Consider the following 13,465-nt stretch of genomic DNA (forward strand, 5'->3'; position numbering starts at 1 on the left):
ACTGCTCGTTATGAAACCTCAAACCAAGAGAGCAACAGGGACATGCGACTGCTCATTATGAAACCTCAAACCAAGAGAGGGACAGGGCCGTGCGACTGCTCGTTATGAAACCTCAAACCGAGAGAGCAACAGGGCCGTGCGACTGCTCGTTATGAAACCTCAAACCAAGAGAGAGACAGGGCCGTGCGACTGCTCGTTATGAAACCTCAAGCCGAGAGAGCGACAGGGACATGCGACTGCTCATTATGAAACCTCAAACCAAGAGAGCGACAGGGACATGCGACTGCTCATTATGAAACCCCAAACCAAGAGAGCAACAGGGACATGCGACTGCTCATTATGAAACCCCAAACCAAGAGAGGGACAGGGCCGTGCGACTGCTCGTTATGAAACCTCAAGCCGAGAGAGCGACAGGGACGTGCGACTGCTCGTTATGAAACCTGAAACCAAGAGAGCGACAGGGACATGCGACTGCTCGTTATGAAACCCCAAACCAAGAGAGCGACAGGGACATGCGACTGCTCGTTATGAAACCTCAAACCAAGAGAGCGACAGGGACATGCGACTGCTCGTTATGAAACCCCAAACCAAGAGAGGGACAGGGACATACGACTGCTCGTTATGAAACCTCAAGCCGAGAGAGCGACAGGGACGTGCGACTGCTCGTTATGAAACCTCAAACCAAGAGAGCGACAGGGACATGCGACTGCTCGTTATGAAACCCCAAACCAAGAGAGCGACAGGGACATACGACTGCTCGTTATGAAACCCCAAACCGAGAGAGGGACAGGGCCGTGCGACTGCTCGTTATGAAACCTCAAGCCGAGAGAGCGACAGGGACGTGCGACTGCTCGTTATGAAACCTCAAGCCAAGAGAGCGACAGGGACGTGCGACTGCTCGTTATGAAACCTCAAGCCAAGAGAGCGACAGGGACATGCGACTGCTCGTTATGAAACCCCAAACCAAGAGAGCGACAGGAACGTGTGACTGCTCGTTATGAAACCTCAAACCAAGAGAGCGACAGGGACATACGACTGCTCGTTATGAAACCCGAAACCAAGAGAGCGACAGGGACGTGTGACTGCTCGTTATGAAACCCCAAACCAAGAGAGCAACACGGACGTGCGACTGCTCGTTATGAAACCCCAAACCAAGAGAGCGACAGGGACATACGACTGCTCGTTATGAAACCTCAAGCCAAGAGAGCGACAGGGACGTGTGACTGCTCGTTATGAAACCTCAAACCAAGAGAGCGACAGGGACATACGACTGCTCGTTATGAAACCCGAAACCAAGAGAGCAACAGGGACGTGTGACTGCTCGTTATGAAACCCCAAACCAAGAGAGCGACAGGGACGTGCGACTGCTCGTTATGAAACCCCAAACCAAGAGAGCGACAGGGACATGCGACTGCTCGTTATGAAACCTCAAGCCAAGAGAGCGACAGGGACGTGTGACTGCTCGTTATGAAACCCCAAACCAAGAGAGGGACAGGGACGTGCGACTGCTCGTTATGAAACCTCAAGCCAAGAGAGCGACAGGGACATGCGACTGCTCGTTATGAAACCCCAAACCAAGAGAGCGACAGGGACGTGTGACTGCTCGTTATGAAACCTCAAACCAAGAGAGCGACAGGGACATACGACTGCTTGTTATGAAACCCGAAACCAAGAGAGCGACAGGGACATGTGACTGCTCGTTATGAAACCCCAAACCAAGAGAGCAACAGGGACGTGCGACTGCTCGTTATGAAACCCCAAACCAAGAGAGCGACAGGGACATGCGACTGCTCGTTATGAAACCCGAAACCAAGAGAGCAACAGGGCCGTGCGACTGCTCGTTATGAAACCTCAAACCAAGAGAGGGACAGGGCCGTGCGACTGCTCGTTATGAAACCTCAAGCCGAGAGAGCGACAGGGACATGCGACTGCTCATTATGAAACCTCAAACCAAGAGAGCGACAGGGACATGCGACTGCTCATTATGAAACCCCAAACCAAGAGAGCAACAGGGACATGCGATTGCTCATTATGAAACCCCAAACCAAGAGAGGGACAGGGCCGTGCGACTGCTCGTTATGAAACCTCAAGCCGAGAGAGCGACAGGGACGTGCGACTGCTCGTTATGAAACCTGAAACCAAGAGAGCGACAGGGACATGCGACTGCTCGTTATGAAACCCCAAACCAAGAGAGCGACAGGGACATGCGACTGCTCGTTATGAAACCTCAAACCAAGAGAGCGACAGGGACATGCGACTGCTCGTTATGAAACCCCAAACCAAGAGAGGGACAGGGACATACGACTGCTCGTTATGAAACCTCAAGCCGAGAGAGCGACAGGGACGTGCGACTGCTCGTTATGAAACCTCAAACCAAGAGAGCGACAGGGACATGCGACTGCTCGTTATGAAACCCCAAACCAAGAGAGCGACAGGGACATACGACTGCTCATTATGAAACACCAAACCAAGAGAGGGACAGGGCCGTGCGACTGCTCGTTATGAAACCTCAAGCCGAGAGAGCGACAGGGACGTGCGACTGCTCGTTATGAAACCTCAAGCCAAGAGAGCGACAGGGACGTGTGACTGCTCGTTATGAAACCCCAAACCAAGAGAGGGACAGGGACGTGCGACTGCTCGTTATGAAACCTCAAGCCAAGAGAGCGACAGGGACATGCGACTGCTCGTTATGAAACCCCAAACCAAGAGAGCGACAGGAACGTGTGACTGCTCGTTATGAAACCTCAAACCAAGAGAGCGACAGGGACATACGACTGCTCGTTATGAAACCCGAAACCAAGAGAGCGACAGGGACGTGTGACTGCTCGTTATGAAACCCCAAACCAAGAGAGCAACACGGACGTGCGACTGCTCGTTATGAAACCCCAAACCAAGAGAGCGACAGGGACATACGACTGCTCGTTATGAAACCTCAAGCCAAGAGAGCGACAGGGACGTGTGACTGCTCGTTATGAAACCTCAAACCAAGAGAGCGACAGGGACATACGACTGCTCGTTATGAAACCCCAAACCAAGAGAGGGACAGGGACGTGCGACTGCTCGTTATGAAACCTCAAGCCAAGAGAGCGACAGGGACATGCGACTGCTCGTTATGAAACCCCAAACCAAGAGAGCGACAGGGACGTGTGACTGCTCGTTATGAAACCCCAAACCAAGAGAGCGACAGGGACGTGCGACTGCTCGTTATGAAACCCCAAACCAAGAGAGCGACAGGGACATGCGACTGCTCGTTATGAAACCTCAAGCCAAGAGAGCGACAGGGACGTGTGACTGCTCGTTATGAAACCCCAAACCAAGAGAGGGACAGGGACGTGCGACTGCTCGTTATGAAACCTCAAGCCAAGAGAGCGACAGGGACATGCGACTGCTCGTTATGAAACCCCAAACCAAGAGAGCGACAGGGACGTGTGACTGCTCGTTATGAAACCTCAAACCAAGAGAGCGACAGGGACATACGACTGCTTGTTATGAAACCCGAAACCAAGAGAGCGACAGGGACATGTGACTGCTCGTTATGAAACCCCAAACCAAGAGAGCAACAGGGACGTGCGACTGCTCGTTATGAAACCCCAAACCAAGAGAGCGACAGGGACATGCGACTGCTCGTTATGAAACCTCAAACCAAGAGAGAGAAAATGGCAGGACATGTCCTTTTTGTCCCTGGTGCTAGAATGTTCTTTCTGACATCGCATGCGCGCCAATAGTGCCGCGCCATCGCATCGCTCACGATGGGCGGGGCATCACGGCCTTTCTTGATGCCCCTTGAGATGACTCAGCTGGGTGGCGTCAGTGGTAGTATTCGGATCTGGTCAGTAATTGCTTTATTTCATTGTAGGCGCTGATCGCATGGCTGGTGTTGTAAGTGTCATAAGGAACAAAAGGGAAAAAAATACAGAGGCGACTACACACAGGGAATCTACCCTTATACCCTAACCAATTAGCATAGCTCCACCCATGGAGACATAGCATGGAGACAAATATACACTTATGCGACATCAGGGCCTACTTAGTTACATAGAGGTGTCGACACGGCATACGGAGCGCGCTACCCTATACAATTCTACCTGGACTACGGTATTTCATTACTTACCCCCCACAAATCTAACTATATATATATATATATTGTTGCGGTTTTGGGAAACCACTAAAAAGTAATGGCAACCACCATACAGGTCCCTTCGAATAATTATTTCATAGCAGACCATTATCTTAGCCCCCTTCCCCTTATTTCAGGTTACTATGTCATTATGCATTGGGGAAGGGGAAAGACAGGCCCTGCACTCACAAGGGATAATTTGCCAGGCAATGCACACAGGCTCAAAGGCACACCGCCACACCATCCAAGCACTCGGTAAAAGTTCCTTTGAGAGATTTTGCAGGGCATGCGAAGCGACACTCCATCAATCAGGGCCTGAGGAACTTTCGGGGAGCTTGAGGAGCGGAGTGACAGGCTCCACCAATCGGGAGCCAGGACACCCTCTAACGCACCCTCCCCCCCTCGGCAAGGTCCTGACAAAAGGCCTTGCACACGTGCATTCTCCCTTTCTTTCTGCTGGGTTCACTCAGCACGTGCCTGCATGATTACTCTCTCCCTCATTGCCGGTTTCACTGAGCACGTGTGCGTCCGCTCTAGGCCAGACCCTCTCACAGGCCTATACACGTGTTACTCTCTCTCTCTTGGGCCTGGACTTTGTCACGTGGCACGTGCCTGCATTGTCCTTGCTCTTCGCTTTTGGACTCTGTCGGCAGTACACGTGTGCTCCTTTCATGGCTGGACCCTCTCACAGGCCTCAGTACGTGCCTGCATTACTCTGTGCCTTGGATTCCATTGGCTATACACGTGTTCTTGGACTCTCTCTTCAGCCCGGGACATTGATCACCTTGCCTCTGCACGTGATTCACTCGCTTGGCCGGTTTCACTCTTGCGACACTCACTTTACCCTGCACAAGATCACGATGTGCTTATTTCATTTGTCCCTGGCACTCACTCTGCACGGTTCCTGACGCACTTGCTCTGCACGGTTCCCGACACACTCGCTCTGCACGGTTCCCTGGCACTCGCTCTGCACGGTTCCCTGGCACTTGCTCTGCACGGTTCCATGGCACTCGCTCTGCACAGTTCCTTGGCACTTGCTCTGCGTGGTTCCTGACACTTCTCACCTGCTCTCTCAAGTTGGGGACTGCCGTTTGATGGCCAGGTGCTCGTTGGTGAGGTCAAGACAAAGGCCGTCATGAGGAGAGGCATCTGGAATATCGTGGCCTTTGTGCTAACAGGTTCCCAACGTTCGTTTTGCCCTCCCCCTTCCCCGTGAATGTGTGCTGGTGCCTTGTGTTTATTCGTAGTGATCGCTACGAAACATTGTTTATTCGTAACAAAATTAGCATTAGCCTGGCGGGTACCAACGGTTGCTCGGCCGTCTAAATTTCCATCCAGGAACAAAAGAAAGTGGTATACTGCCAGAGGGTACATACGTACCGTCATGGAGGACCGGAGGGTACGTACGTACATAGGGTACATACAAAGTGGAATGTTCCCCGATTGGTACCGTCACGTGGTACAGGTAAGTGGTGTTAGACGATGGACCCTGCGTTCGTGCGACGGACCAATTGGCGTTCGTAGCTGCTGGTTCACAACCTGCCGAAGTACAAAGTTATTCGTGCGCAGCAGCCTCAGGTCCGGTAGGTTCGGGAGGGAACGGAGGTTAACCCCCTCGTAGTAGACCCGAACTCTGGGCCGTAACAATATATATATATATATATATATATATATATATATATATATATATATATATATATATATATATATATATATATATATATACAGATTGAACCCCTAATTTGACGAGGAAGCAAAGCACAGATTGAGTCTCACCCCAGAAATTGCTGCACGACCTGTTAGCAACAAGTGTTGGCTGCCACGTGAACACATTGTCTCTGCCCTGCTCATCACCAGTTAGGAGATATAATTTATTTTTTCCACGACGTCAGCGTCATGTCATAGGGTTAGAGTGCTTCTTTGGTGAAATAAATAATTATATATATGTGGTGTGGCGACCCCCGTCTACACCACACACTTACCCGTGTGTACCAGCCAGAGAAAGGCAATGCCATCATTCCCCGAGGAGACTCGACATCGTGTGTGTGTGTGTGTGTGTGTGTGTGTGTGTGTGTGTGTGTGTGTGTGTGTCTGTCTGTGTGTGTGTGTGTGTGTGTGTGTGTGTGTGTGTGTGTGTGTGTGTGTGTGTGTGTGTGTGTGTGTGTGTGTGTGAATGATGATATAATATGACTAGCAGACACAAAAGGGGTTGAGGACATTTTTTCAGGGTACGGGGATGAGACATCTGGAAGGTTATTGAGCATGGTTGTTTCAACAATAATGTTCTGGTGCTCGTTGAAATAAAAAATGTGCTACTTGTATCTACTGCAAGTTGACGAAAAAAAACTTGAATATTTTATATCTGCGAGCTAATGGTTACAGATGGGACACCCAGCTTCACTGCCAGCGGAGGGACGGCCCATTGGTTAATACAACACCACACCTGTGAAACACAAAGCTGTCAATTTGAGAATCATCCACATGCGAGAACTCACCTGCCTGCCATTTTGGATAAGATTTCCAGAAATCTCCTCCATTACATCGAACAACTCAGCCTGCCCCTGTCCTATAGCAAACATCACTCACCTGCTTAATCATGACCTCCCCCTCCATTAGGTGAAGCTTGAGGAGAGAGGGTGGTGTCTCATAGAAAGTTTTTTTTTTTTTTTTTTTTTTTTTTTTTACAAATACTCCACCTATAAACAAGTGCATGAACTAACAATGCAAATCTGTCCCAAGATGGTGGCAGTTGCCCTTTAAACTCTCACCTGTTAGAATGTGAAATTTCACAATGAACATTTTATTGTCTGTGCTTTGTACAAAGTGTACAGCTGTGGTAACATAACATCAAAGCCAAAATTGTCACCTTAGAAGGGCTGATACCTGGCTCATCTTACACCTGTTACTATACAAAAGTAATGCCTCTTACCTTTCAGTTCCTAACCAACGCATAGTCAGAAAGCTGAGCGAGATCACAACAAAAGTTTTGCATCTCCCACCCATTGATCTGTTACGTGACAACATTACACCTTTCAAAAAGGTTGCCCCCCTGAGATGTGTATGCAAAGCGGTTTATTGAATTGACTGCGGAAGAGGTTCCTCCAGTGGATATTCAGGTGTTTAAATAATGTGCAACATGACGACCATTAATCTGCCATTGACGTCCTTCCTTTCTTAGTGTGCAGCCTGTGGTCTGCATCGTTTGTCTGGGGGCGCAACTGTGCCACCGATTCGATGCCCCCCGATTACCAGTCAGCTGGTACTCATTTTGCCAACTTCAGAAGGACGACAGGTTGAGTCAACCCACCTGGTCTTATTTCAGCGGCATGACGGGGGCTCAAACTCAGGACCCTGACATCTCAAGCCAGCCACGTTAACTGTTAAGCCAACACCAGGCTTTACCATTGATGTTACCACCATTGATGTTACCACTATTGATGTTACCAATATTGATGTTACCACTATTGATATCACCATTGATGTTACCACCATTGATGTTACCACCATTGATGTTACCACCGTTGATGTTACCACCGTTGATGTTACCATCGTTGATGTTACCACCGTTGATATTACCACCGTTGTTACCAATATTGATGTTACCACTATTGATGTTACCACCATTGATGTTACCACCATTGCTGTTACCACCGTTGATGTTACCATCGTTGATGTTACCACCATTGACGTTACTACCATTGATGTTACCACCATTGACGTTACCACCATTGATGTTACCACCATTGATGTTACCACCGTTGATATTACCGTTGATATTACCACCGCTGTTACCACCGTTGATGTTACCACCGTTGATGTTACCACCATTGACGTTACCACCATTGATGTTACCACCATTGACGTTACCACCATTGATGTTACCACCATTGATGTTACCACCATTGACGTTACCACCCTTGATGTTACCACCATTGATGTTACCACCATTGATGTTACCACCGTTGATATTACCGTTGATATTACCACCGCTGTTACCACCGTTGATGTTACCACCGTTGATGTTACCACCATTGACGTTACCACCGTTGATGTTACCACCATTGACGTTACCACCATTGATGTTACCACCATTGATGTTACCACCATTGACGCTACCACCGTTTATGTTACCACCATTGATGTTACCACCGTTGATGTTACCCCCATTGACGTTACCACCATTGACGTTACCACCATTGATGTTACCACCATTGATGTTACCACCGTTGATATTACCGTTGATATTACCACCGCTGTTACCACCGTTGATGTTATCACCGTTGGTGTTACCACCATTGACGTTACCACCATTGATGTTACCACCATTGACGCTACCACTGTTGATGTTACCACCCTTGATGTTACCACCGTTGATGTTACCCCCATTGATACCCCCATTGACGTTAGCACTATTGATGTTACCAATATTGATGTTACCACCGTTGATGTTTCCACCATTGATGTTACCAATATTGATGTTACCACCATTGATGTTACCACCGTTGATGTTACCACCGTTGATGTTACCACCATTGACGTTACCACCATTGACGTTACCACCTTTGACGTTTGGGAAAACGTTCGAAAATCACATGGAAGCATAATCCTCGAATTGGAATGACATTTCTGTAACAAAGAAAAGAAGAGGCATCATTTTTGTATCCACCCTCGTAAGATAAGGTAACTTTGCGTAAGACTTTATGGATGAAGCTAAAGCAGAGAAGTGATGCCAGCAAAACCCGAAACGTCACACATGTCCACATGGGCACAATTTGGACACACGTAGGCACGATCAGTGCCAAAGCACATGACAATTACACATGACAGAAATCCTCATGGCTCGGATTTCTGATGCGTTATCACCCAGGTGTACGTGATCATTTACCTGCGTATAAAATTTGAGAACCACTTTTTGCAAGTGCTGCCATTTATGACCAGGAACCTGGGTGACGACCATCAGCTTTCTCCTCCATTTTGACCACGACGTCCTTCCGAGCTGAGGACAGAGAAGGTCCACCGAGTCCCGTAGTGCCCCTGGGTTTGTTCACGTGTCTGCTCAAAATGCTTCCAACGTGGCCTAAAGCAGTGCAGGTAGGAAGGCGAGTTTATAAAAGGTGTGGGAGGGAGCATCGGTGAATATTCTCCTTTCAATTTCACTTTGGGCCCAACACCGAGTCGTTGAACACACGGATCTGTGTGTTGTGGGGAAGCCGTCCTCTTTTTGGGGGTTAAAGTCCCGAAACATGGTTCATCTCCCATTGCTGTGAAGGAGCCTCGGCCTGACATGACGTCAGCAGGAGCTTCCCATTGTCTTCGGCCCGATCCAGGCAGTTTCCCAGGAGTGTTTGCACAAACCGATTGCCATTCTGTTCCACACACAAACAAACGCACAAAGGTGTATCTCAGATCTTGCGTATTGTCCGATTCAGAAGGAACACTGATGTTTTAGCCTAAATGTAGTTAGGAATTTATTATCACTAGGGCATGCCCGTACTATATATATATATCTAAAATTATATCCCCCCCCCCCCCCCCTCTATTTACATGAAATGGTTTGGTCCAAAGCGAACGGCTTGCGGAGTTTGGTAAAGAAATCGCCATAGCGTGCACAAACGCGCAGGAAAGCGAAAGAATCGCAAAGTAGTTTTAATTAGTTTTAAAACATAGTTTAACGCCAACATAGTTTGCCAACGTGAAATAAATGAATACGCTCTCAAATGTGCCGTCCGAGGCAGAGTCTGTTCGCCACGTTCGGCACACGTGATAGCTCGCTGCTCTCTGATTGGTTGAATCGTTTTTTGGACATAGCTCGCTAACTACTTGTCCGATTAATATGAAACCTTGAAAAGGCACATCCTCGGGTCCCCAGCAATATACCTGGCAAGTTTAAAGTATATCGGACCCGTGGTTGTCGAGAAACAGCGGTCACAGACATACAGACATACATACATACATACACACAGAGATTACTGGAATTATAGATAGACTAGGGCATTGCCCGTACGTGGGTGCCCGTTCCTTGCCAAAAAAAAAAAAAAACGCTACCCGTACGCTCTACCCCGCCCGTACGCCCGTAAACAAAAAAAACAACGCTCTTCGCTTCCGCCCTTCGCTCTGACTGAATTGGGAGAAATAATGCGCATAAGAAATCGAATTACGTACCGTAATGGCGGTCAGCTCGTAACGCGCTCAGCTCCGCTCGTCTCACATCGGCCACGCCTACGCAACAAAGCGTTCTGTGATTGGCTGCCGGAAGTGAAGTCGTCACTGTCCGGAAGTTCGCAAATCGCAGTTACGATGAATCGTTTTAATTTAATCGCAGTTTGAATTCGTTTTAAAACATAGTTTAACGGCAACATAGTTTTCCAACGTGAAATAAATGAATACGCTGTCAAATGTGCCGTCCGGGGCAGAGTCTGATCGCCACGTTCGGCACACGTGATAGCTTGCTGCTCTCTGATTGGTTGAAGCGTTTTTTGGACATAGCTCGGTAAGTACTTGTCCGATTAATTTAAAACCTTGAAAAGGCACATCCTCGGGTCCCCAGCAATATACCTGGCAAGTTTAAAGTATATCGGACCCGTGGTTGTCGAGAAACAGCGGTCACAGACACACAGACACACAGACACACAGACACACAGACACACAGACACACAGACACACAGAGATTGCTGGAATTATAGATAGATGAATCATAAAGAGAATTGGAGTAAAAACAACGAGCACGACGCCCCCCCGCCCCCCCCCCCCACCCTGCCCACTCCTCAACCCCTCCCTCCCTTCTGGGTCTCTTGGGCCTTCGGGTTATTTTGGATCTTCTAGGTCTTTAAGTGTTGCTTGGGTCTTTAGTGGTCTTGGTGGCCTTAAGGGTGTAGTACTGGTGAAGAATTGAGAAAACTACATAGGTACCTTTGAGAGGCCTTTACACAAAAACAAAGTCAAGTTAATATCTAATTTTCAGTTTTTCTTGAAAGATATAATCTTGGCTTTAACTCAGACCAGTTTCAACGCTTCTTTGTCATATTACATGCATATAATTTGCATAAATTAGACCGTCAATAAAAAACAAGGAAAAACAAAGAACATATTTCTACTTCTATCTTCTATGTCACCTATCATTCTTTTCACACAAAACTTGGTACATGTATTATACATGTGTTACTCTACTACCTGACGAGAGGATTTTGTGAAATTATGTCAAATGTTCACTAATTAGCTAATTATGCCAATTACCAGATAAAACTTGGTCGTCCTTCAATAAATCCACAATGGCTACTCCTACAAACAAAAGCCTTCATCATTTTAAAGGAAGTGATATTCTGAATATCCTGTCCAAATTTCAGCCCAAAAGAATGATGCATTTCCCAAGTTATAACAAATTTCATGCAAAATATTATATTGAATTGAATTGAAATTTGAATTTTTCAATAATTAGGGGTACTTCTATGACCTCTAATAGCATGATTCTTGTTTATAAGACTATAAGGAAACTGTTCAGCTAAAAAACAAAAAAAACAAAAAAAAAATCACCTGTTCACCAGTACTACACCCTTAAGGGTTTTCAAAGTTCTAATAAGTAGTAGTAAGTAGTCTCAGCAGTCTAAAGGGTTGAAAGGTATATATAACCTGCGATCACATGCATATAATTAGCAACCGGAAAACATATTCCAACAGTACGTAATTAATAGATATATAGTCACACGGCTTCACCGCCTCACGGTTTCACGGACAATGTTTTTTGGTTTTATATACTGTATAGTTGAAGAAGAAGAAGACTTTTTGGTCACAAATATACATAAATAACCATATATGTTTGCTCCATTATAATAAGATAATATGAATTGTATTATTTGTGTAATTGTAATTACATTATATTATTAATTGTACTCTTTGTGTAATTGTAATTATATTATTAATTGTACTCTGTGTAATTGTAATTATATTATTAATTGTCCTCTTTGTGTAATTGTAATTATATTATTAACTGTCCTCTGTGTAATTGTAATTATTTATTAATTGTTCTCTTTGTGTAATTGTAATTATGTTATTAACTGTTCTCTTTGTGTAATTGCAATTATATTATTAATTGTACTCTGTGTAATTTTAATTATTTATTAATTGTACTCTTTGTGTAATTGTAATTATATTATTAACTGTCCTCAGTGTAATTGTAATTATTTATTAATTGTTCTCTTTGTGTAATTGTTATTTTGTTATTAACTGTTCTCTTTGTGTAATTGCAATTATATTATTAATTGTACTCTGTGTAATTGTAATTATTTATTAATTGTACTCTTTGTGTAATTGTAATTATATTATTAACTGTTCTCTTTGTGTAATTGTAATTATTTTATTAATTGTACTCTTTGTGTAAGTGTAATTATATTATTAATTGTACTCTTTGTGTAATTGTAATTATATTATTAATTGTACTCTGTGTAATTGTAATTATATTATTAATTGTACTCTGTGTAATTGTAATTATATTATTAATTGTACTCTGTGTAATTGTAATTATTTATTAATTGTACTCTTTGTGTAATTGTAATTATATTACTAATTGTACTCTTTGTGTAATTGTAATTATATTATTAATTGTACTCTGTGTAATTGTAATTTTATTATTAATTGTATTCTGTGTGATTGTAATTATATTATTAATTGTACTCTGTGTAATTGTAATTATTTATTAATTGTACTCTTTGTGTAATTGTAATTATATTATTAATTGTACTCTGTGTAATTGTAATTATATTATTAATTGTACTCTGTATAATTGTAATTATATTATTAATTGTACTCTGTGTAATTGTAATTATATTATTAATTGTACTCTTTGTGTAATTGTAATTATATTATTAATTATACTCTGTGTAATTGTAATTATATTATTAATTGTACTCTGTGTAATTGTAATTATATTATTAATTGTACTCTTTGTGTAATTGTAATTATATTATTAATTGTACTCTTTGTGTAATTGTAATTATATTATTAATTGTACTCTTTGTGTAATTGTAATTATATTCTAATTGTACTCTGTGTAATTGTAATTATATTATTAATTGTACTCTTTGTGTAATTGTAATTATATTATTAATTGTACTCTTTGTGTAATTGTAATTATATTATTAATTGTACTCTTTGTGTAATTGTAATTATATTATTAATTGTACTCTTTGTGTAATTGTAATTATATTCTAATTGTACTCTGTGTAATTGTAATTATATTATTAATTGTACTCTGTGTAATTGTAATTATATTATTAATTGTACTCTGTGTAATTGTAATTATATTATTAATTGCACTCTGTGGAATTGTAATTATATTATTAATTGTACTCTTTG

The 13,465-nt window shown here is 44.1% G+C and overlaps 2 protein-coding genes across 2 annotated transcripts in view; both read right to left on the bottom strand.

Annotated features, from left to right (window-relative positions):
- Positions 1-6,896: 6,896 nt before the first annotated feature.
- LOC144891674 (uncharacterized) lies at positions 6,897-8,880 on the bottom strand. The gene is made up of 4 exons (XM_078775358.1): positions 8,784-8,880; positions 7,901-8,677; positions 7,679-7,758; positions 6,897-7,578 (listed from the first exon to the last, which is right to left on the bottom strand). Exons 1-4 carry the CDS (start codon positions 8,878-8,880, stop codon positions 7,573-7,575), a joined length of 960 nt encoding a protein of 319 aa, XP_078631484.1. The 3' UTR covers positions 6,897-7,572.
- Positions 8,881-9,230: 350 nt separating this feature from the next.
- LOC137426026 (N-acetylgalactosaminyltransferase 7-like) overlaps positions 9,231-13,465 on the bottom strand; it is a 270,803-nt gene continuing 266,568 nt past the window's right edge. The window contains exon 12 of the mRNA XM_068114748.2: positions 9,231-9,483. Coding sequence (XP_067970849.1) covers positions 9,346-9,483 — 138 coding nt within the window. The 3' untranslated portion in view covers positions 9,231-9,345. The remainder of the gene's footprint in view (positions 9,484-13,465) is intronic.

The sequence above is a fragment of the Myxine glutinosa genome, chromosome 4 (assembly GCF_964187855.1).
Source record: "Myxine glutinosa chromosome 4, kmMyxGlut1.1, whole genome shotgun sequence".
Taxonomy (NCBI): Eukaryota; Metazoa; Chordata; class Myxini; order Myxiniformes; family Myxinidae; genus Myxine; species Myxine glutinosa.